The 25968-nt window shown below is 41.4% G+C and overlaps 1 protein-coding gene across 3 annotated transcripts in view; it reads left to right on the plus strand.

The window, feature by feature from the left end:
* Positions 1-18922, plus strand: part of arhgap20 (Rho GTPase activating protein 20) — a 91771-nt gene extending 72849 nt beyond the window's left edge. For 2 of the 3 annotated variants that reach the window (XM_036138950.1, XM_036138951.1), the window contains exons 10-15: positions 857-1047; positions 1167-1331; positions 2418-2527; positions 2877-3066; positions 14370-14478; positions 15763-18922. In XM_036138950.1, the coding sequence (XP_035994843.1) occupies positions 857-1047; positions 1167-1331; positions 2418-2527; positions 2877-3066; positions 14370-14478; positions 15763-17396 (2399 nt within the window). In that variant the 3' untranslated portion in view covers positions 17397-18922. The remainder of the gene's footprint in view (positions 1-856; positions 1048-1166; positions 1332-2417; positions 2528-2876; positions 3067-14369; positions 14479-15762) is intronic. The other variant, XM_036138952.1, reaches the window with a different exon arrangement.
* Positions 18923-25968: the final 7046 nt, after the last annotated feature.

A 25968-nucleotide genomic window follows, 5' to 3' on the forward strand; every position in this document is an offset into this window, starting at 1 on the left:
CCGCTTAGCAAACACTTGGCAGAGGACACACGGTGACGAATATTTAGAAAAAAAAACACAGAGCACCATGCATGTGTATCAAGGAATATCCTTTTATGGAAAAAACGTATACTCCTACTAAGCTTTAGTGTAAATGATGTCCTCTACCATGAAACATGTCTGCAGTCGTTTCCCCCCGTGACTCAATTAGTGGATATTTCTGGTTCTGTTTTTTGTGTGCCTGCACTAAAAATACCTATCCTGCCTGTGTTTGGCTCACTTCAACTTGTTTTTAAGCCAGTGAATCACTTTGATTTCTGGGACTGAAGTTCCATGTTATGCCACATAAATGTGGATCAGGTACAATAAGACAACTCAAAGAATCTGCACTCTTCTTTTGCTTTAATGTGATTTTAGACGTTTATTTGATCAAAGGCTTAAAGAGAAATTGAAAGAGTTTTCTAGCACATTCCCTGTGCCAAAACTTGCTGCGTTTGGTTTGAAATGTTTAGTTTTATCTTCTGTCTCTTTAAGGCGCTCCTTACTAATATGCGTGCATCATGGCTCATCTGACTGCTCCAAAATGGTGGACAGCGGAAAACTGCACATAAATCAGATGATGTGTGTTTCATGGTGTGCTGGAGGCAACTGGAGGTCCATGTTTTTCTGTTAGGAAATGCTTTCTTATGAAATGCGATGTTTGTATGCCTTTTTCATGTACAACAGCCATTTGTACGACAAAAAAAGTTAATTGTGATATTTTTATTATTTTTAAGCAGCTTTGAATAGCTATACCGTTCTCTGTTATGCAAAACTGTACAGAAACACAAACCAAAACTTTGATCTGCTTTATTTTATTTTTTTTATTTCTCGGCAGAACCCAGTCACCAGAAGACCTTTAAGAGAAAGAGATCCCTGATCAACTGGCCTTTCTGGAAGGGTTCCAGCACCCAGCTGGACGGCGTGCCTCTTTCCCCATCGTTGCTGTCTCCTACTCAGGGACGGCTATTTGGACAACCTCTGAACTCCGTGTGCTCTTCAGATCACGGCTTGCCTAAGCCTGTCATGGTGAGCTGAGTATAGGTCACTTGGGCCGACCGGACGGTGTAGGACCTCAGATTAAAGATTTTGGGGACAGTTGATTGAAAGGCAGTTAAGTAGATGGCTCTTTTTCTTCTGTTTTCTAGGATATGTTGGTGTTTCTTTATCAGGAAGGCCCATACACAAAGGGTATCTTCAGGCGGTCAGCTGGCGCTAAAGCCTGTAGAGAGCTTCGAGACAGACTGGACAGCGGTTCGGAGGAGCCGGAGATCACACACCAGTCTGTGTTTGTCATCGCCGCTGTCCTCAAGGTAACACCCTCAACCGCACCAGAATCGCACCCATTTGAAACCAGACAGCAGAGAGCAGGTTTGACTGAAGTGTGTCCAAAGTTACCCGAGCCCAGACAGGGTAATCTGTCTCCGGACGGGCTGTCAGGCAGGGAGCCAGTCTCACTCACAAGGTGCAGCCTTGTTCAGCTTCCAGGCCAAACGGGCACCACGGCGTTGGGCATCCAGGAAGCAGCTCAGGTAGCTTCTCCTGAGACAGAAGAAAAAAAACAAGCAGATTTAAAGATGAGTTAATCCATTATATGAGAAATCATCTTTTTTTTTTTTTAACCAACGTGCAGTGAAAACTTTTCTCCATTTGACCGCAGCAATAAACTTTAATGCATTTTAATGGCATTATGTTTTGTAATATGTTCATACAAGATAGCATATAATTATGAAGTGGATGTAAAATCATACATGGATAAGCATGTATTGCAGAAAATAAAATAAAACCTGATTAGCGTTGCATGCGTTTATATTTATAAAAGTTTATACTCTATCAGACCACCTGTCACTGCAGCTAATGCTGCATTTATATTCATTTATTTGAATAACTGGAGAATCAAATGATTGCCTGCTACTCGGTCTCAAGACTTTTGCAGCCTCTAATAGGTTATCTTCTAAGACTACCCTGTATTGTACTCCTTGCATGTTCTTTTAAAAATCCCCGGTGTGTGATGGTGCCACCACCATCTGTCTCTGTTAAAATGGTGTTTTCAGGGTGATTTTCCTTCTTAATTATTTTTCCAAACCAGTGTGATTTCCTTCCTTCCAGTTAACACAAAAGAATTCCAATAAAATACATTAAAGTTTGTGGTTTGCTCAGCAACAAAGTCTGAAAAGGTACAAGGGGTGTGAAAGCAAGGCAGTGTAAAGTTATTTGACTCATTAGGACTTGTGAAGCTGTTACTGGTTGAATATGAAGAGAATTTTTAAGGTGGACAATAAAGAGTTGTCAATAAAATTACCACAAGGTCAGCAATCTTTAACTGTCACCATCAACGTTAAATATATTTGAGATTGACTAAGACTAAAAAACTGTATTGTTATATTTTGTGCTCATAGGACTTCCTGCGAAATATCCCAGGCAGCATACTGTGTGTGGATCTGTACGAGCGGTGGATGGACGTGATGGAGGGGGAAGGAGGAGGGGAGAGGCTGCCGGCTGTTGAGAGGTAGGAGCTGGAAATCCTAGAATGGTTCATATTTAGGGCCCAAATCCTCCCTTTCTGCTTAGAATTTCCCTGCTCAGGTCATGTTTGTTTGCTATACAGATTAAAGGCGTGACACCCAGCTCCGCTTTTATTCCTGAAGCAACAAACTAAATTCCTTTCGCTGAAGGACAAACAAATAGCGCGCAACATTAAAGCAAGAATGGAATCTAACGAGATGCTGCCGTAGAGCCCAGTGTCTATAAATATTTTTTTTTTTAAAACCGCTTTCACATTGTCGGCGCAAAGCACGAATGCATCTTTGTTTCCTGCCTGTCGTTACATATCTTGTCTTTGATTGTCCATTTCGTAGGCTGCTGAACCTTCTTCCCAGTGAGAATCTGCTTCTGCTGCGTCATGTGATCGCTGTTCTGCACCACATACAAGGCAGCGCCCACGACAACCAGATGAACGCCTTCAACCTGTCTGTCTGTATAGCTCCCAGCATGCTTTGGCCTCCGACCCCAAGCACTCCTGATATGGAGGGAGAGGCCACAAAAAAGGTACAAAACACTGACCCACTGGCATGTTTGACGGCGTTTTGGTTCATAAGCGTCTTATTTTGTTGAATGCTCTTTGGTGGATATATTTAACAGAACAAACTAAGATTTGGGAAGATGTATATTTATTTGAGAAGGGTTTGGTTCAATGTGAAGTCAAGCATGTGCTTAAAGACTAGAAATCAAGATGATATTTAGCCTCTTTAAATTTAGAGGTGAGTTAATTTTCTCATCGCCCGTAATATTAATAGAATTGAACTAAAGAATTGTTTTGGTAATTTGCATTTATTTTAGTAGTTGTATTCCATTCAGTATTTCTGACTTGAAATCGTGTATGGTTAACAGCTAATAAAAAAAAAAAAAAAAAAAAACTTGAAATGAAATAGTATTAATCCAAATTGATCTTATTAAACTGAATTTGTGAAATTCTAATTATTAACATAATTGTAATTTTGCAATTTTTTTTTTATCCTCTCATGGTAAAAAGAAAAAAAGTTTGCTATTTAGGTGTAAAATATTGGTGGCATTGTAATAAACTTAGTCTAACTAGGTGACAAGCCAGCCTTTCCACTGATAACCAAAGCTACATTGTGCATCGGCCATGACTGCGTCACGGTTAAGAAGCTCAACTGGCTCGCATGTTTGATTTTAGCATTAGTGTTTAATTCTATACACTAATTACTGTTTAATTATAGTCCAAAGGGTAGGTTGGCTTTCCCATCAAAATAGTATTGAAAGAATTGAAACATTGTTGAATAAACCAATCAAACTCGTGTTTCTTGAAATTCTATATATTTAGTCTTAATTAGAAGACTCATGAGGTGAATAACCTTTTTATATAACCCATTTTTTTCTCCTTGCCTTCATCTGTGATTTTTATTCTAAATTTAAGCGGAAAAAAACAATTCAGTAGAAATAAAATCAGCGACATTGGAGCCTGGTTTTCCGCTTAAAGCAGGCTAGCTGTTTCCTCATTTGTGTTTCTGGGAACCTAACCCCCAGCTTCCTTTTATTGAGCCACAGTCTTATCAGTCCAAGCAAGTGTGTTTCCTAAAACTCTCAGTAGTCTGATGTGTTTCAGTGAGTAATATTGCCAGGGAGCGTGTTGGTTGACAAACATTTCCCAGACAAACTCTGAGGAGTTTTACTTTTCAGTGGAATATCATAAGGAAAGTGCTTGAGGGTGACTGTGTGGGCCGCTTGAAACCAGTGTGATGGTAACAGTCGCACTAGGCATGGAAAGAGCCCCATTCACAAGCCTTCACATGGAAGTTGTAATCTAATGAAATCATCACATTCTTGTATTTGGCTGAGATTGGAACTCCTGAGATTACGGCAAGACGCTACAGGAAAGCTTGAGCAACTCCTGTAGCCTCTGGCTATGTAATTATTTTTGTGTCGAAATGGGAGCTATTTTTAAATGATTTGAATGTAATGAACATTTGCATGGTTAATGAAGGATTTGACAAAACCGCTGAACTACAACTTTGTATGACAAAAAACAAATTAAAATAACATAGCCGAACCCGAACGTCCACATCTTACATGCTGGCAAACTAGCATTAGCACTTCGGCATGGCTCCAGGTCAGTTCACCTCTTTTACCTCCACTTCATTCCCTACTACTTGCATATGAACCCATCTATGCGAGTCATGGCATACGAGTTCATTCCTTGTCTAAAGTAAAAAAATATTCAGAAATTATGGATATAAGTGATCCTAAAAATGATCAAATTTTACATATAATCTGATTCATTTGTGTAGTATTATCTGAAAGCTTTGTATCACAATCCATTTTCACTTCTTTTGGTTCTGATCCCCATTTCGGTCCGTCGACTCTTCTAAGATATGAAAGAATATGATCGCTGATCAAACTGAAACAAATCTGTGACTCGGTGCATGTTATTATTATTACCCCCCCCCCCCCCCCGTTTTTCTGTTAAGACTAGACTATCGGAGGAATCTTGAAAATTATGTAAAATCCACAGATTTCAATACGGGTAGAAAACATCTACGGCACCCAGAAAAGTCGCATCCAGCTCCCCGGCAGCACAGCTCGCTGTTGCAGGAAGTTAGAACAGAATTCAATTCAATTCAATTAAATTTTATTTATATAGCGCCAAATCATGAAACATGTCATCTCAAGGCACTTTACAAAGTCAAGTTCAATCATATTATACAGATTGGGTCAGATTATACAGATTGGTCAAAAATTTCCTATATAAGGAAACCAGTTGATTGCATCAAAGTCCCGACAAGCAGCATTCACTCCTGGGGAACCGTAGAGCCACAGGAAGAGTCATCTGCATTGTACATGGCTTTGCTGCAATCCCTCATACTGAGCAAGCATGAAGCGACAGTGGGAAGAAAAACCACCCATTAACGGGAAAAAAAACCTCCAGCAGAACCGGGCTCAGTATGAACGGTCATCTGCCTCGACCGACTGGGGTTACAGAAGACAGAACAGAGACACAACAAGAGACACAAAAAAGCACAGAAGCACATCTTGATCTAGTAATCTGTTCTACATTAGATGGTAGTAGCAGGTGAGCCGTCTTCTCTGGATGATGTCACAGTTAACAGAACGCCAGACCAGGTGTACCTACTATGAAGAGAAAAGAGAGAGAACAGAAAGTTAAAGCAGAAATGACAACACATAATGCATAATTGAAGAACAGTAGAACTCAATATAGTGAGAAAATTAGATCCTGATATACTCCAGTAACCTAAGCCTATAGCAGTAAAACTATAAAGGTAGCTGAGAGTAACATGAGTCACTAGTTATAATTTTTGTCAAAAAGAAAAGTTTTAAGCCTAGTCTTAAAAGTAGACAGGGTGTCTGCCTCACGGACCAAAACTGGGAGTTGGTTCCACAGGAGAGGAGCCTGATAGCTAAAGGATCTGCCTCCCATTCTACTTTTAGAGACTCTAGGAACCACCAGCAGACCTGCAGTCTGAGAGCGAAGTGCTCTGTTAGGAACATACGGGGTAATCAGAGCTCTGATATATGATGGAGCTTGATTATTAAGGGCTTTATACGTTAGAAGGAGAATTTTAAATTCTATTCTTGATTTAACAGGAAGCCAATGAAGGGAAGCTAAAATTGGAGAAATATGATCCCTCTTGTTGATTTTCATCAAAACTCTTGCTGCAGCATTTTGGATCAGCTGAAGGCTTTGAACTGCATTTTGTGGAATTCCTGATAGTAAAGAATTGCAATAGTCCAGCCTTGAAGTAACAAATGCATGGACCAGTTTTTCAGCATCACTCCTGGACAGAATGTTTCTAATTTTGGCGATATTCCGGAGGTGAAAAAAGGAAACTCTGGAAACCTGTTTAATATGGGATTTAAATGACATGTCTTGGTCAAAAATAACACCAAGATTTTTTACTTTATTACCAGAGGCCAGGTTAATGCCACCCAGATTAAGTGATTGGTTAAGAAGTTTATTTTTTGAGGACTCTGGCCCAAAGATTAAAACTTTGGTCTTGTCAGAATTTAGATGCAGGAAATTTAAAGTCATCCAGCTTTTGATGTCATCAAGACATGACTGCAGTCGAAGTAATTGATTGGATTCATCAGGATTTATGGATAAATATAGCTGAGTATCATCAGCATAACCGTGGAAATTAATCCCATGCTGTCTGATAATTTTGCCTATCGGAAGCATATATATAGTAAAGAGAATTGGTCCAAGGACTGAACCCTGTGGTACTCCACAGGTGACCCTAGAGTTTGAGGAAGATTTATTATTAACATGAACAAATTGGAATCTGTCTGACAGATAAGATTTAAACCAGCCTAATGCTTTCCCCTTAATCCCTACAGTATGTTCAAGTCTTTGTAGGAGAATATTGTGATCAACTGTATCAAACGCAGCACTGAGATCTAACAGGACAAGTATAGACACAAGTCCATTATCTGAGGCCATGAGAATATCATTAGTGACCTTCACCAGAGCTGTTTCAGTGCTATGATGAGCTCTGAAGCCTGACTGAAACTCCTCAAGTAGGTCATTACTTTGTAAATGTTCACAAAGTTGATTAGCAACTACTTTCTCAAGAATTTTAGATAAGAAAAGAAGATTAGATATAGGTCTGTAATTTACTAACTCATCTTGATCAAGAGAAGGTTTCTTAAGTAAAGGTTTAATAACAGCTACTTTCAAAACTTGTGGTACATATCCATTTACTAAGGATAGATTAATCATGTCTAAAATAGTGCCACTGATCAAAGGGAATATGTCCTTAAACAACTTGGTTGGGATTGGGTCTAACATACAGGTAGAAGGTTTAGATGAAGCTAAAATTTTAGATAGCTCAGAAAGCTCTACTGCTTCTAAACAGTTCAAACACTGCGCAGATTCTAAAGATTCCTCCAATGCTGCCTCACTTACTGAGGACGAGGTAATCATGTTTGGGAGGATGCCAATTATTTTATTTTTAATGGCATCAATTTTATTTATGAAGAATCCCATAAAATCATTACTACTAAGAGCTAAGGGAATGGATGGATCAACAGAAGCAGTTTGAAACTGCAGTTTAAAATGGCTTCAGAATTTGTGTGCTTGTTTATTATCTGCCTATAAATATCTATCTATACAGATAATTATTGAAGAGAGCGTGTTGCCTTGTTTTAAAATGTTACTGAACAGTGAAACAAATAGCTATCATAAAGTTACTCTGATAACAAATCTTTGAAGGCAACTGAAGAGCTAAAATGCCGTACTGTTGATGTATGTTTAAAAGGGGGATTATACTAGCATGTGTCAATGTTCCCATATTTTCTTACACCCTCCCATGCTTGGTAACAGTCAACTATCAAAATAATCCTGAAATAATAATGGTGTTTGTCACATTCTTTGTAAATGGTATCCTCTCATGAATCTAAAAGTGACTCAGGAGGTATCTCGCCGGCCAGGCCAACCCGAAGTGAGTCCAGTTTTCTTAGAGAGCTGCTTTGCCCGGAATCCATCATGTAGCTTTTAAGAAAATCCAACGTGCAACTCATGATATGTGGTCAGTTTTGATAGTTTATCACAGTGTGACATACGATCTCTGTGGGTGGTTGCTCCGCTTGTCTTTTCAAATATGTGTGAAAGGAGGCGAATGTGTGTGTGTACTCCTTGGTGGCTGAGGTTCATTGAGAAAACATTCAAAGAATTTCCTACACGATGTCAACGCCAAGTATGTGTGGAGAATGGTGTCACTGAAAACACCTCCTTCTCTCACACACACACACACACACACACACACACACACACACACACACACACACACACACACACACACACACACACGCACACACACGCACACTTGTCAACACAAAGATCCTCAACACCCTCAAATACCAGAAGATCTTTTTCACAAATACTCCCCTGGTCACATTTTCCTTGCCACCACACTGGGTGTTTGCCTGCTCCTTCCTAGCATAGGAAATCTTTTTTAACAGCGGAAAAAAAAAAAACGTACAAAATAACAAACTGAGATCTGGACACTTCCCATCGGTTCCTAACCTTGTCGGCAGACACGTGGACGCTGAGACTTAGCAGATTTTGTTTTGCCCGAGTGTCTGGGTCTCCTTCGTGCAGCATATAATTTAAATGCTCTTGGCTGAACATAGTTGTGTAGGAGCTTCTGAGGTAATTGCAGCTTTAGCTTGTGCACACTTTTTGTTTTTCTCTCGACTGTGGTTAAAAAAAAAATGCTTGTACGTCCTTTACTTCTTCCTGGCTTGGCTTCGCAAACTGCGCTGGCTTCACGTTGTCACCGAGACAGGAAGGCGATCCACAGCTACGTCTGCTTAAGAAACTTGGAGATTGTGACCGACTGTGTAGGACTGATATATACAAGACCACATGACTTTGTCCAGTCACATTCTTATGTGCACCATTGTTGTTGTTTTGTGTGTGTGATAAAATTACACACAATTTTAAATAATGGGTAATTGGAAGAATTTCTTCCAACCTGTTTTTGCAAATCAACATGAGAAAAGTGTGGCATACATTAGTATTCACCCCCTTTACTCTTACACACAGAATCCAGTGTAGAAGTCACCTAGTTAGTAGAATAAAGCCTAACTAAGCAAGAAGAGCAGCTAACATGGTTACTCTGGGGGAGCTGCAAAGACCCACAGCTCAGGTGATAAAATATTTCAGTGGGACAACTACTAGTCATTCACTCCACTCCAGCTCTTACAGAAAAGTGGCAAGAAGATGGCCATTGTTGGGAGGAAGGGTTGGGGTTTCATAACATTTACCTTTTCAACAGGTTGCCATAATCGATGTAGGGGTGCTGCAAATGTTTTTTTTTACCAGAGCACCTTCATATGAGACCAAAATTGAACATTCTTCCCTAAATGCAAAACTCTAGATATGGTTTTAAACCAACCAATTGCACAAGTTTGAATTTTAATCCTATCTAAGAATCTCTGGCAAGACAAAAAAAAAAAATCAGTTTTTAACCAGTCTGACTGAGATTTAGTAATTTTGGAGAGAAGAATGGACAAATATTTTAGATTCTGAATATGAAGCTGTGCTGCGGATCTATCTCAAAAGATTTGCAGCTGTTATTGAAGCAGAAGCCATGAAAACCATTTCCTGCCACCTCAAACCCAAGCAGCATTTGGTGTATCTCTAGAACCTCCGTAGAACGCGTTGAAGTTTGTGGCTGTGACATGACAAAATGTGAAAAAGCTCAAAAGCAATCAATGCTTTCACAAGACATGGGTGCTCGTGCAGCCTGCAGGCATTTTTTTTTTCCAACGCTTGGTTGAAATATTTTCTGTGTTTTGTAAATGCGTTTAAAAAGGTAAAGAGAATATCCAAGCGAGGCAAACGAGGAGTAGCTGTAAATTGGCTGCTGATGGATGGATAAGTGAAAGCCTCCTGGAGGCCCTCCGGCTCTTTGCAGCAGTGAGCTGTCTCACGTAGCGGCTCTGCCTGGGCGACGAGAAGCAGTCCTGGAGAAGCAAGGCAGCAAAGTGAAACTAAACAGAGATCGGCAGCTCAGAGACAGATGACATCAGATAAATAACGCAGATCTGTTTTCTTAGATATGTGCAACACCGGAATTTTATGCCAGCGACTTCTCTGTGCTGTCAACCTTATATTTTTCCGTTAGTTCAGTGGATAGAAATCACGGTAATTCACTCCTTTGTCTTAGTTGGGTACATTTTTGCTAGTTTTGGACCCTTTCTCATTAATCACTCTGATCTGCGAGCAGTTGTATTGTACAGTAGAACCGTATATGGTCACTTTAAAGTACACCGAGTTTCCTGAAAGTATTTTTTGAGCACATTTATGAAGTTATTTAATTAAAAGCCGATCAAAACTAAGTTTAGAAAGCCATTTAACACGTGCCGTCTATAACAGCGTGCTGTTGTGTGGGAATGAGACGGTGGATCGCCGTGGTGCAGACAGATGTGAGAGTAGAGGATTTAGCCATTTTGAAAGATGAGTGGTTTCTTGCCTCCTGAATAACTGGAAAAAACTGTTTTTTTTTCTGTTAAGCAAAGACATATTGAAAAGCAGAGGTATTAAAGTGAAGAAACGACAACATTAGTGTGGTGAATTATGGCCGATTAGCTGAGGGATTGTAGACTGATGACATTTTTGTGAATTTGAATCCACAATACCTCATGTTCAGTATGACTGAATTAAGGATGTGTGTGAACAGCAATTTTCCAGTCCTGCCAAAGCTTCTCGCTTAGTCTGGACTTTGACGAGGCCATTCTAACACGTGAATGAGCTTTGATCTAAATCGCTCTGCTGTGGCTCTGCTCGCATGTTTAGGGTCGTAGTTCTGCTTGAAGGTGAACCTCCACGCCAAACTAAACAATTTTGTCATCTGTAACACGTTATTCCAGTATTTTCTGTATTTGGCTCCGTACATTTTCCCATCAACTCGGATCGACTTCCTTGTCCCCCCTGCAGAAAAGCACCTCCACAGAATTATGCTGCCACCACCATGACTTACTATAGGAAAAATGCATTTAGGGTGAGTGATGTTGGTTTCCATCACACAGCATCTTGCATGCAGGCCATTAAGTCTAAACTCGGTACCGTCCTCCAAAGGTTTTCTGTTTGCTCTACATAGCCTGTGTTAAACAACTTATTATAGCTTTCTTTTAGCAACACCCACTTCTCCACAAATGCCAGATTTGTTGAGCGCACGACCAACAGTTTTGAGGCTTCTTCATTCCTGAGCTGTTCCTTAGTCTTCATTACGCTGTTGGTTCACTAATGTTCTCTAATGAACCTATGGGGCCTTCCCAGAACTTCTTCTTTCGGCTGCTCCCCTCTGGGGTCACCACAGCAGATCATCTGCCCCCGGTCCCACCCTACCCTTTTCACCTTGTCCTCCCTCGCGATGTCCATAATAAATCCGCTCTGGGTTGTTCCTCTTTTCCTTCAGACTGGCAGCGCCGTCTCCAACAACCTCTTTCCAATATATCTATCTCTTCTCAAAGCAGATGGTCTGAGCCCAAATTAGGGTTTAGCGGATCACCAAAATGAGGCCTTCACAGAATAGGTGTGTTTATACAGAGATGCAAGTGGATTGTATTTACCAACTCTGTGATTTCTGAAGAAAAAGGGTTGCACTGGATTGTAATTAAGGGATCACAATAAATGGGGCAGAACACAAATGCCGGCCATGTATTTGATTAATTTCTGTGTTTAAAAAAAATCAATTATGCTCTAAATTGTGTTGGCCTGTCACATAAAATCTCACAAAAATAAGATTAAAGTTTTTGGTTCTGATGTATTGAAATGTGAAAAGTAGTGGCTCTGAATGTTTCTGCAAAGCACTGGACAGGTCCATCTCCACTGTATTTATCACAGAGGCAGTGCGGCAGGGAACAACAACTCTCAGAGGCACATTTTAGTGGAAACTTTCCACAGTTTGGGACTCTGGTGTTTGTGTAGGATGATGCCTTTTGGTGTTTAGTAAATTCTCCCTGTTTAGTTTTAAGAGGCGGTGGCTTCAGACCAGTTTTGTGATTTGTTTGAAGTCCGAGCTGATAGCAAAGCAAAGACACTGCCAGCAAACGCATCACCTTGGTGGAATCTCCATCCTTCTTGTAAACAGAAATTACAGGACACTCTTCGCTCTGAAACGTTCAAGTTTATATTGTGATGCACGCTGTTTCAGGAGACAGGCCTTCTGGGCTTGTGATACTCATAAAAGGCAGCAGGTTTACTACCTAGAAACTGTGTTAAATCACCAGGAAATGATCCAGGAGTTTCAGGAGAAGGGTGTCAGGGAAGCCGTGGAATGCAAATACTCTTGAAGGACTTGACGTCAGCGCAGCACAAACAACTCCCGCTATAAGCTGAGAGACCTAAAAGTACCACTTTTGGTAGCTGTTTGCAACCTTTTACAAAACTGGTAAGATCATGGTTTAAAACAACAAAGCTGAAAGAATCCCCAGCACCCTGAAACAGTGTCAATGTACAGCGGTGTCTATGGTTGGTGTACCATAGACATCTTTATTTCAGGTTAAATCTATACACTTGTGCATTTCCCTCATGATGAAAGAGGAAGCTTTTACCAGAAGTTCAAAAGTCAAACTTTTAATTATATCTTGTTTCAGAACAACTTTCAACATAGTGATAACCATGTAAAAGCCCCCCTAATAAAGATGTCCACCATCCTGTCCACATGATGGTGTTCTGAGCTAAAACATATTGTTTTTTTGTTTTTGTTTTGACTTTTAAAAAAAACTTTGAGACATCATATATGTCACTCATATGCACCAGTCTCACAAAGTTATGGAAATGCCAGGCAAATGTTGTTGCAAAGGCCCAATATTGAGGTTGTTCAGGTGCGCTGTCTGTAGTGAAGATTCACTCACCTCAGCATGCCGGATGCTTGGAGTGATCTGGAGATCTGGTTGAGATGGGAGGGCAGTAGGACTTTTTCTTTCAGTAATTCAGCTAATAAGTAGATGACCACTTGTGACCATTCAGAGACTGTGTTTAAAAAACATTGAACTTTTATTCTGAGATGGTCGGATGACCATTATAGTTTGCACTCTTAACCCCTCTGTAGACACACTACACATAGGAATGCAATTTATAAGAATATTTGTATTATGACTGAGTTGAATTCCTCACCAACATGAATATTCTTGTCTTTGTTAAACAAATATTCAAAAAGAGTAAATATATGAATCTATATGAATGTCATCTTTACTATCATCATTATCATGCTTTTTATTATTATTGGCAGAAGATATATTTAACAGTTTAGTTAGAAGGTTTCATGGACTGCAGTTCAGCTTCAAATCTTTTCAAAGATCAGTGTAGACTATATGCTTGGGGCTCTTATTGTGAAAGTTTGCAGGAAGTTTTGTGTCTTTCCGGCTGCTGGATCGGCACTTATAGAGCTGCACAAAGTCTTTTTGTTGTCCATCAGAGTTTAGAAGCTTCCTTAAATTTATCCCTGGTGTGTTTTTAGATGAGCAACCACACAAGTGGCTTCAGATCTGTTTTGCAATTTGAGAGTCACAGATGACGTTCAGAACAGACTTGTTTGCGATTTTATAGATGCCAACACTCTGGCATGTTTCTGATTGCATGACTTGGAGAAATGTCTACTTGACACCCTGACTTTATTTGTGGATGTTTTTTTTCTCCATCAGTCAGTCTTGACATAAACGTCAACGAGAGTATGTAGTTAGACCTCAAAAGAGCAGATACTTAGACTACGGCCGTGACCTCATAGTCTAAGAATCTGACAAGAAACAAATAATTTCGCTTGCTTTACTGGAACTGGTCACCTTCTGTTTGTGCACTTTAGATTCCGGACATTTTATGCGTGTAGAGCTATTTGAAAGACATGGGGGAATGTCAACTGGGTGTTTCCCTTTTTAAAGAGGAACCATTCTCACTGTTCAGACATTAATCTGTTCTCCTTAGCCAAAAGAAAATACTTAGAAATGTACATATAAAGTATTTAAGTGTTTTCATATGTTGATACTGTGAGAACGTTTCACTCTAGACATCTCCAACTGTGGCGGTCAGGCTATGGGATCTGTGCACGCGTTTGACTTTGCGGTTTTTGCTGACGCGGACACTTTGAAACTGCGTGTTGGCTCAATTTCTGCTGAACTTTGGCTGCTTCCCTGAGGAACTGATGGAACAACTGAAACAATAAACAGCAGCTATCCTTCAAACTGCCTGTAAAACAATGAAAAACAAACTGTCAGCAGCAGAATGAAGAGTAAATATTTTTTTTTTAAAAATGCTGAAACGTGATCGGCGATGTTAATTAACCGACCTGTGGGCTTTGTTTTTTACTTAGGTGTGTGAGCTTGTGCGGTTCCTGATAGAGAACTGCAGCAATGTCCTGGGAGACGTCGCCTCATTGTTCAAAGACATCAGCCAGAAGAGCAACAGCGACCACGGATCTGGTAAGAAACTAAGTCAGCAGACCGACAATAAAAGGAAAGAGATCGATGGAAGCTTAGACATCAGGTTTTAGTTTGGTTCATTTTAATCCAACATGCTTTTAGTCCCATTTATAAATATAGCAGGGATAAAACAGCTGCTTTATGCTTTTCAAATGTTTATTCCCTTTTTGAAAACAAACCCGCCCTGTGTCGTTCCTATAAGGGATGCGGACTGAGACTCACTGTCTCTGTCTGTCTAGCCCAGTTGCCTCGGCCCTTTCAGTCCTGTTGATTGCGGTCAGCAGATTGACCTCTGGTAATTTTGGTGAAATGCCAGGGTCACAGGTGCTGATTAAAATGCCGTTGAATCCCCTCTTTCATACATAGCACAGATTTTCTTCCTCATGCCGAAAATAACCGCCAGAGGTCAAAGAGCTCACAGCGGGGGGGAAGCTTTGTCCTCTGTTCTCCGGATCTGCAGCGGTGGCGCGCCATTTTGTTCTTTCTAGCTTGGAAAGTTGAGATCATTAGTTGCTCTCAGGCCTCTGCTACAGTTCCCTTGATATGTATATCCTTTAGCTGATCCTTTATTCTGGTTTTTGATCTAAAAATCTGGCTGCATGTTTTATGGATTCCGACCAAAAACGCTAGGAGGCCCCCTGTATGCCCAAGCGACTTGTCCTCGATACAGCCATCTGCTGCATGTCTGACTCCTTTATAAATACTGTGAATAAAGGCCAATAGTGTGAACAAATCATAAAACAAACATCAATCAAAGCTTTAAATCCTATGCCCCAGCAGCTGGTGGCATTCTCATCAACATGAGATGCATCAGAATTCAAAAGATGGCTAAAGTAGCGCTTGGTGAAATATTGTCCCAAAAATAATTATTACTCATGTTTTCTTTGACTGTTTTTAAATTGTCCTGTCAGTTCTTAAGCGTAAACAGAGGTTCAATAGAAACAGAGTCAGGAAAGTTTGTTACTCTGTCACTGTTGTCACTGTTGTTGTGGCCTTTAGCTCAGAAAGCCAGAGTGGGCATTTGCAAACTGGGCCTCTGTTATTTTCTCTAACACTCTCCTAGTCCACAAGTATGCACCACAAATAGTTTTTAAAAAATCTCCTCTTTGAAAAGTGGTTTTAAAGTCTCCGTTTTGCTAAATATCAGGGTCAGTGGGAACAGGGTGACTGCCTGAGCTAAGAGAGTGAAACCTCAAATATATTTCTACACGTAAAGTATGTTTTAATTGACTTCAGTGGCTTTATTATTTTTTTTACATCTTTGCCTTTTTTTCTTCTTCCCAGATGTCTCCTCCTTTCAAATGAACGACTCGTCCTACGACAGTCTCGAGAATGAGCTGAACGATGATCCCGAGTCTCCCTACCAGGAACAGCTGCTGCTTCGCGAGAAAGCCAAGCCGGAGAGCCGCAGCCGGGACTCGGTCATCACCCTCAGCGACGGCGACCCCGAGCTGGACCCCGACACTGACCACCTACTGCAGCTCCCTCCTCTGGGGAGACCGAGGAGGTTCAGCCCCGCAGTGCGACAGCCCCGCAACGGCTCGTCGCACGGTCCCAGGAGGCTCAGGAGAAGCTCGGAGCCTGCCTTGGCTTTGGCGAACGTGCCTTCCTCCGGCCTTGTGATGATCAACGCAGATAACCGCCACTTACCTTTAAGGAAGGCGAGCTACGATGCGGCCATGGAGGGGGAAGGGGAGGAGGACGAGGTGTTTGTAGAGCAGGGGCTGAACAGGCTGCAGCTAAACGAGGAGGGCGAGGACGAGTGCATTCAGAGAGGGGCCAGCGGTGGACGGAGGAAGACAAAACACGCGCCTCCGCCTCCCTTGCGACTGGATGCCAGCTGTTCCAGCCTGTCCTCACCGGCAACTTCTCCGACAGGGTCCTCCCTCAGCTCTTTGGACTCTGCCTTTTCCCAGTACTCCACAGACTACGGTACGAATGGCGCAGCCACTCAGCAGTCGCCCAGAGACTCCCCGCCTCAGAGGGACACCCTGCCCCATTGGCAGCCATCCGTCCACCCTCCTCGAGGAAACCAAATCTCCCACCAGTCCCACGGGCTGCACCCGAACACCTGGCTGAAGAAGGACCGCTGCTTGTCTCTAAGGCACCCTGAGGGTGGACACTCGGAGGACTTGCCCGTGGTGAACGGGAACGCCTTCCCAGCCAGCAGCGGTTGCTCGGTCGCCGTGGACGATGCCGCAGCGCCGAACAAAAACTGCCAACGGCGATCCAGCAGCCCTCCGTCCTATCAACAGGCTCTTGTTCAGCTTCAGCGCAGCCGCTCGCCTTTTTACCGAGGGGCGGAGAAACCTCTGACCGTCAAAGAGCTGAGGCAGCTCCATGACCAGAGCTGCACTTACAAATGCTCCAGCCCAACATCGCCGGAGAACCCCAAACTGCTCACTGGACCTGAGGTCTCGCCAACATCGACAGGGACTGAGAGGCCTCAGCCGCCACAGAGCGTTTTCTACGGACAGACCGCCACCACCCTGGTCCTCCAGAGGCCAAAGTCCCACTCTCTCACTCCTGCTGGGGAAGGTCACAAAGGAAGGAAGACCCTTCCTCGCAGAGCCTCTGAGCCCACTAAGGGCTCAGCCAACTCGGACATCTCCAAGAGCCTTACCCTAGACAGGCCCTTTGGCAATAGGACTCAGCGGAAAGACGGCAGACTGAGTGCATCAAACGTGGAGTCCAGCCACTCCAAGACACATCTCTGCCTTTCTCCTTCTGCCACCCGGGTGGTGAGGGACTACTTTTCCTCGCAGGGTCAGGCGGATGCTGACTCCTGCTTTCAGAGGAGTCAGGAGGTGGCGGTGGCGATTGTGCAGGGCAAGAAGGAGTGGCAGAGGAGGCGGTGCAGCGACCCACGGCTGGAGGACTTTGAACAGCTGTTCTTTGCAGAAGAGTCATATGTGTGAAAAAGAAGTCTTTATAAAGAAATGTGTAAATGGGGGGGGGGGGTCTGTTTTTAATCAAATATGTTCCTTTGTGTACAGCTGTTGTCCTCATTGGTGTTATATTCCCCATATACATGCTTTCCTAATGTTGCAGAGTACTTTAATGGTACACAATATTTTAGAAGGTACAAATACACGCCGTGATTAGCAAGGAATAAATTCCAATATCCCTGATATTTAGAAGTGATTATTGCTCTGACTTTATGAACAGTTAATACAGCTTGTGTTTTTTTTTAACCCATGCGTTAAATTAACAGTGTTCTATTTTCTCATTTTTCATCTTACCTTCATAATTTCCATCTTCTCTCAAGGAACATTACTTTTTTTTTTTTTTACTTTTGTTGGTAAAAAACAAGTTAATGCTGTACATACGTTTAACTTAAAGAAACAAAACATTTGTACCTTTTGTGATGTAACAGATGCTTTTATTACATAAGCTAAACCTTTTCAACAGGGTAAAGCTTTAATTTCCTTTTCAAACTGTTAAGGCTATTTATTCATATAAGCTGTCCTTTCACGTACACAACAGTGTCCTCGTTATTGGTAGCTCTGGGTTGGATCTCTGCGACCGTGATGAAAGGGTTAGAATTAGAGATGCATCAATCAGAGATTTATGGCCGATTGCCAATCTTCCTGGCTTTAACAGCTTTGATCTGCGTTTTGCCTAATATGATGATTATGAGCTATGATTATTGGCTTTACTACAAACACAAAATGATAATGCAGTTGAGATTTTTAGTAATGGTTTTGTCTTTAGCGACAACCTCCACACGGCATTGTTGTTAGCTCCATCTGCTTGGCACGGTGCCTTCACTGACTGGAAAAAGCTCAGATTCTGTAATTTCGTTGACTGGATGATGACCGGCAAGGGTGGGTTAAGCTGAAAATCAGCTCATTTCCCTTAACAGCTGATATCTCTGTGCATCTCTAGTTAAAATCTTTTTTTTTAATGTTGCTTTTATGGCACTTCTATATTTTTTATTAAGAAAATCAACTAATTTAACAGGAAAACAGCTCATTGTGTTTTTATGCCTCTTAGTCTCCTCTCCCTGACCAAAAGACATTTTTTTAAAGTACTGCCTACATTTTCTTGTTTATACTTTGAAGCTTTGAACTCAGTATTAGAACAGGTTTCATGTGTATTACATGTGTTTTTTATCATATAAAACAGAGGGAAGGGGTGATTGTCATGAGTAATCCTTCTTTATTATAATTATCTCCACTACCGTGAATTGTGTTCAGTCTGTATAGTTGTGCATATTTATGACACAGATATGTATAAATATATAAATATCTTTTTTTTTTTTGGTATGGTTTGTGAAAACGAAATGTGTATTTTTGTACAAGCCATTTCTGCTGCTGCTGTCTTAATAGAAAGTATATTTGCTACAAAACGCACCAGTTGTATATTGTGTAAATCTGACTCCTAATGCTCACGAGAACAAAGAAAAATGTGGACTTTAATAAACATTGCTCCTGTGAAACTACTTTTGAAATTTGCAATGGTTTTTTTTGTGTTTTGTCGTGTGCACAGCGGGCTGATCAGGAAGATTAAAATGGCTTTCAGAATTTCAAACAATTGGACATAGACCTAGTATTTATACACGGGTACAATCTTTATATCAAGGTGTATGAAAATAAGATGAACAATTTCACCTTTTAAGATGTACACACACACACACACACACACACACACACACACACACATATATATATATATATATATATATATATATATATATATATATATATATATATATATATATATAAAAAAAACACATGGAAAAAAACATAACACTTTTGCCACATTGTCTCTGTTGAAAACCTTTTAAAGAACTTATTCTGCAATCCATCTTTTAACTGCAGATGTTAATTATGACATGTGCAGGTACTTGTTTTAGGAAATCTTATTATAATTGGTTCCATATTTTTTCCCCCTCTATCTACTCAGTTTGCCAATAAGTACAACAATTAACTTTTTTTTATAGACATGTTTATAAGAACCAGCAACTAAATACAACTGAGTCAGATCTGTCATTGGATCACTGAACCTCCTTTACCAGTAATGATTCTATTTTTTCCCCCCAGGGTTTATAAGTACAAAGCACATAAAAACATGTAACCTTCTGTAGGAATATACAGAGGAAAATAATGTATACATACAAAAGAAAAACAGACCAACTAAACCAAACTATTTGGCTGGCAATTCATGGTATCATACAGAGCTATAAACAATGGGAGAATAATGTAACAGATGTTATGTGACTGATAACAAAAATGTTATCAGTCACATTATTAGAATATATCCTTTTATCATTTAGTCTCAGATCCATCAATAATCAATCCTAACAAGTTCCACCTTCCGCCTAAGTCTTCTTTAGGCTTTTCCCTTTCAGGGGTCCCCACAGTGGGTCTTCTGTCTCCATCTAGCTCATCTTCTCTCACACCAACTACCGTCATGTTCTCTTTCACGCCATCTATAAATCTGCTCTCTGGTCTTCCTCAAAGTCTCCTGCCTGGCAATTCCAGCCTCAACATCCTTCTAACCATAATGTCACTATCCATCCTCTGTACATGTCCAAACCATCTCAGTATGGCCTCTCTGGCTTTATCTCCAAAACAATTAACATGAGCTGTCTCCCGAAGCGATCCCTCCTCATCACTACCAAAGAAAACCTCAACATCTTCATCTCTGCTACCTCCAGCTCTGCCTCCTGTCCCTTCCTCTGTCCCACTGTGTCTAAACCGTACAACATCGCTGGTCTCACCACCACCTTGTACATCTTTCCTTTCATTCTCACTGTTGCTCTTTTATCGCACAACACATCTGAGATCTTTCTCCACCCATTCCAGCCTGCTTGGACACGTTTCTTCCCCTTTTTCCACACTCACCGTTGCTCTGGACCGATTGACCCCCCAAGTGCTGAAAATCCTTCACCTTCTTGAAGGTATTTGCAATCAGACAAATATATTCTAACAAAGAATTTAGTTTGGAGAGGATAATAAAAAAGGATAATTCAAAAGGAGGAAGGCCTTTGAGGTCCAGCACGTTCTGATACCAGAAAACACTCTTCAATAAGCATATAAGACATGTCTTACTGTTGTTCTGGATCTGGTCATTTCAAAGCTCAGAGAACTGGTTCTGCGGTTCTGAACACCCCCTATTTCAACCAGTGGCTGGGGGGAATCTGGCAACATCTAGTAGATAAAATATTATTAACAGGGACTTGAACTCAACTTTTCCAACAATAGACGTTTTTCTGATTGATAGAAAGTCATTATTTCAAATGATTCAACTTAGCAACTAGACTCAAGATTAGGCTCTACTTTCTATATCCCACATAGATTCTGCTTGCTCTACATCTATGCTTTCTTTAGACATTTATTTCCACATTAGAAGTTACCTTTTTTATAAATAAAGTTTTTTTAATGCACCAGAAAATCAGAGAACCTGATAGTCAGCTGGTGATGATGTTGCGTTTTAAAAGGTTTATTAAAATCAATAGAGCCTTGGTGCTGGCGGTCTGAAGGCTCTGCAGGAGCAAACAGGCCTGGAAATGCTGAGAGCAGGCTTCTCACAGCAGGAGATGACAGGCAGGCTGAAATCAGCTCAGTAGGAAAGGCTGTGGCCATGTACGGGAGCACAGAGAAAGGCAGACAGAAGGGCTAGGCAAAGGATCGTGGTCAGAATAACAGAGCCGATCAGGTGTCCTTCGAGGACAAGCCAAAATCAGGGGAATCCAGGAAACAAGAACTTTGTCACTAACAGGCAAGGCAGACAGAGACTGCTAGACATCTACTCACCACTGGCTTTCAAATGATCTGGCGACGGGTTTTCTATGAAGCTGCTGAACACAAAGGAGCACAAGCAGGTGAAAATGGTCTGGCTACTTGTGCGGCTGCAGAGGAGATGCAGGTGCAGCCGCTCACAGCAACTAGGAGAAGCAGTGAGTGAGACACAATCAGCCGGCCAGAATCACAACAACATTACTGTCTCTAGCTGATGGTGCTAACTGTCTGAATCCCCTTCAAGCTCAGTGCATAGTGTTTTAGCCCAAGGTATTTAAGTGAAACAATTGCAACTGACTCACATGGCAAAGTCCTCCTGCACTCTAAAGAACAAAGTAATATTTCTCACACAAAGGTAGCATGGAACAAGTGGTTTATGATCGCTTTGGTGAAGTCATAAAAGTGGGAATTTGTGATGAAGCCACAGATTGCTCTCTTTGGAAGCCCATAAAAAGTTTTTTTGTGTGATTTTTATTATTTTTATTAGGGTAAGCTTAAAGCTAAGTTTGGTAATCCTGTTGAGAAACACATTTTGTTATACTGGGTGAAATACTCCTTAAATCCTGAGATTATTCAATACATTATGTATTCAGAAGAAGGAGCAAACCTGCAGGCCTGCCATTCGGACCGAACGGCAGGAATTGGTGATTGGATTGGTTCTGTTCTCACCACTCTTCCTCTAGTTCCAGGTGTATCACCTTATCTATTGCTTCTCCCACATGCCAATCATTCTGATGCGCTCACGTAACGCCAGTGTGCGTGCACGCTTCTTATTGGTTTGCGCTTGCTGCCTTGGCATGCGCATTTCTAGTGTATGTATCCGGTTAGCCTAGCAGTTAGCTTCGGTGTTAGCCATTTATTGCAGCTCCACCGCTGTCACTGTATACTTTGAACATGGCTGAGAGTTGCAAGAAGCAAACCGAGTACAAGTTTATGAGAAGAAGAGGAAGGCCTCAGTAGAAAGAAATAATACCAGAGTAGATTTGAGAGATTTTTCACACGATCCGTCCTGAAGAGAAGAAGAGCAGGTAAGACAGTCTTGTGCAAGTGCAGTTATTCGAAAAGGGACTCGGGAGATTCTTTCTTACATTTCTGGAAAAATCACAGGCTCCTCTACCTTTAAGCCCACTAGTGGGATAGTCAGATATTGTTCCAACAATAAGGATCAAGGGTGTTCCATCTCACCTTGTAGCACGCCGAGATGTTCCTGGGTAAGGCAATAACCCGTCTTCCCATTGGCTCCTACATGCTTATGAGTGAGATCATTTATAGTTTAGACAAACTGATAGAAATCACTATATGTGCGTGTTAATGAGAAACACATTATACACAGCTTTATGGAGTCCGGGTTCAAAAGGTTCTATGTACTGTATGTATGCACTGTTTACCTCTAAAATAAATACGTCATTCACGGAGAACTTGAAGTCTCAATGTGACTCTCACTGTGGAACAACAAAAGAGACAACTGTGGGTCTGTCACTGTTTCCTAAATGTTTTGTCTGTCGTGTTTTTACTGAAGCCACCGCCACATATTTTAAAAACAATCACACTACTTGTAGCTGGGGTTGACTCGTTTATTCAGATGGAAGCCAAAACCATTGATGCATTTATCAAAACCATTCACATTTCTACATTCAAGGTCTTCATTTTTTCCAGAGTGGGAGAAGATGAAATTAAATAGTGGGTGGCATCGTGGCTTCATTGGCTCCATGTTGTTTAGTGAGTGTTTGGTAACACAAACACAACTATGTTGTAACTTGCATCATGGAGGCAAGCCCCACAAATCACATTTTACACACCAAACTGAACGAATTTAACAGAAAGCGCCACTAGAGAAAGGACAAGAGGATGTAGTGTCAACTACAAAAGATGATTACAAATGTCTCTCTGCTCCATTTATTTCCCAAAATAAAAAAATATGATGCTGCAATTCATCACCTTGCTGTTATGTTGTCTTTGCCAGGGATGGTTGGCAGAACTGGAATTTTTCACCTTGCATAGAAATCAATAATCTTTTAACGTTGACCCTGAGAAAATGGAATGGGTCATCAGCAAATAGCTCAGCAATTGTTTTACATCTGTTGGTCTGATTTTTCAGAAATGGACAAAATATGAAACGGCCGTCACGCACAGACCAATTATAAGTTTACCTGTGAAGTTTTGAGAGCAAAACTGAGTTCTGTGCAATTAACTCAACCATTTTTGTTTGGAGAAAATGACACATTCAGTAGGATGAAAAAGAACATTTTCCAGTCACAGAGGTGGAAATATCATGCTTTCTGCTTGTTTTTCTACAAAGAGAAAATCTGCACTTAGAAGCTAATGGATGAGGCCCGTGTGCTGTTTCCTCATCCCTACACCAGAACACTTCATGTGGATTTTCTGCCACTGCAACAAAAACACAGTATGATCATGTATTGCCCCAGCCAATCTCAATACTTCAATCCCACTGAGATGATGCGGAGGGAGCCGAAGTTTCGATCCGTCAAGTGGAGAGAGGGATTCTGTTAAGGGACCTGCTTTTAAATCCCTCTGCGATATGTGTAAACCTGCTGACAACCACAAAGAAACATCTTCCTGCTGGGCTTGATTATGAAGGCTTCTCCACCAAGATCTACAGTGAGTATCTTTTGCAGGGTGATCAGTTATATGGTAACATAGGAAATTTGTGAACAATAATTTCCTTGCAAAAAAAGAAAGAAAAAAGAATTACAATAAAACAATAATTTCTTACTACCGCATACTACCTTCAGCTGTCACTATACAGGCGCAACAGATTGCTTCATGTAAAATGAAAAACTCAGACTGAGGCAGAAACTGAAGGAAGGGGACTAATTAACAAAGTGAGAGCTCGACTAAAGGGGACAAAAATCTGAGACATTTGAATCTAAACTAGCATGCACAGCATACAGAACACAACAAACAGGTAAGAAACTCAACACAAAGAAATAAACTAAACAAGGCATCAACTAGAATAATAGATAATCCAGAATCGATCCAAACACAAATGAAAACCAAAAACACAAACACTAGTGGCTCACCTCACAGCAGATAAGAATAAACCAGTCCCTGTTGCCTCTTGACAAGCGTCTTCAGCTCTCGCATTCTGGGATGTTTTACTCCCGTCAAACATCACTTTTTTTTTATCAGGGGATAGTTTGAAAGAACACAAATGGAGGAGGTGAAGGTTTACAGATGGCTGCTCGGAGTCTCAGATTCTTGACATTTTAGCCGCTGGTCAAGGAGTCAGCTGCACTCAGTGCTCCCAACGGTCATATCAAGATTAGGTTGAAGTTCAAGACAAGGAAGGTTTGTAACAAAGTTCAAGACAGACAGATCTTATTTGAGATGCTGGTTGAACAACATCTAAAACTACTCTTGGACATTATGAGTATCACTGCAGTGTATGTCAGTTTTTTGTGTTAACTTTGGATTTCTTTGGTAACTTTAGGAGCTACGTGTTGTGATTGGCTGAGAATCTGCATAGAGAGGATAAAATCACGAGGGGAGTCAATCAACAGGAGACGCTGTTGGTATGCAGCATATGTTATCATAGCAATCTATCCAAAAAATAATTAACTTACCAAACCTCCTGTTGGAAGATGGTGGAGCTTCATCTTCCAACAGGAGGTTCGGTAAGTTAATTCTTCAAGTCTTCTGGAGCCTCTGACAGATTTTCTTCCAGTACTACTCCGCATTTATCTCCATCCATCTTCGGTTCACATCCAACCAGTTTATCTATCTATGCCGAAGAAAATCATCCTCGCATCATGATACTGCCTAACCTGACAAAAGCCAGCTGTATGTTGCTCCGCCTAGCTCCACTCACATACATCTGGGACACCGCCGGTAGAAAGTGATTTCTCAAACCAATTTTATGGTCTGGCCAATCAGGACGCAGGGCTGGCATTTCATAGATGTGACGTAGTGGAGACGCGACCGTGACGTGAGACTGTTTTGATAGCAATGGCGGCTCGTTGAGGAAGCAAGCGTTAACATTGATGCTGCTATTTCTTCCGTGTTGTCCAATCTACCTAATATTGTTTCATTAAAAGAACATCAGAGAACGCCTCTGAAGGCTTTTGTTGGTGGAAACGATGTTTTCGCCCTTCTCCCGACCGGATTTGGCAAGTTTTGTTTTGCGGGGCGCATCCGCGTCTGCAGCGGACGCGCAGACGCGGATGCGCCCCGGAGCGGTTAGCGGTTAGCACTAACTATGTTAGGAGGCCTTTAGTCCTCAACGCGGTCGGCTCGGGATCGACTCCGACCCGCGGCGCTTTGCCGCCTGTCTTCCACCCTCTTCCTGTCAGCTCACTGTCAATAAAACGCATGCCTCTAGAGCCGCAAACACATTATTATTTTTTATTTTTTTTTTTCCTGCGTCGCTATCATCAGCGTCACGGGTTAGCTTCGGTGTGAGTGGTTGAAATAGCACGTCAATAAAGATGACAGACAAGTGGCTTATCCAATCATATGCAAGAATTTTTTTTAAGGCCCAGCCTTCAGTAAAGGCAATTCCTATGGCGGTGTCCCAGATGTATGTGAGTGGAGCTAGGCGGAGCGACATACAGCTGGCTTTTGTCAGGTTAGATACTGCCTCCACCATGTTTCAAAGTGGGAACGGTATGTTCAGGGCCGTGATCAGCATTAGCTTTTGTCAACATATATTATCTTGCCGGCCAAAACGTTACTTGCGGTCTCATCCGACCAGACTGTCCTTCACATGTTTGTGGTATCCCCTACA

The sequence above is a fragment of the Fundulus heteroclitus genome, chromosome 7 (genome assembly GCF_011125445.2).
Source record: "Fundulus heteroclitus isolate FHET01 chromosome 7, MU-UCD_Fhet_4.1, whole genome shotgun sequence".
NCBI lineage: Eukaryota > Metazoa > Chordata > Actinopteri > Cyprinodontiformes > Fundulidae > Fundulus > Fundulus heteroclitus.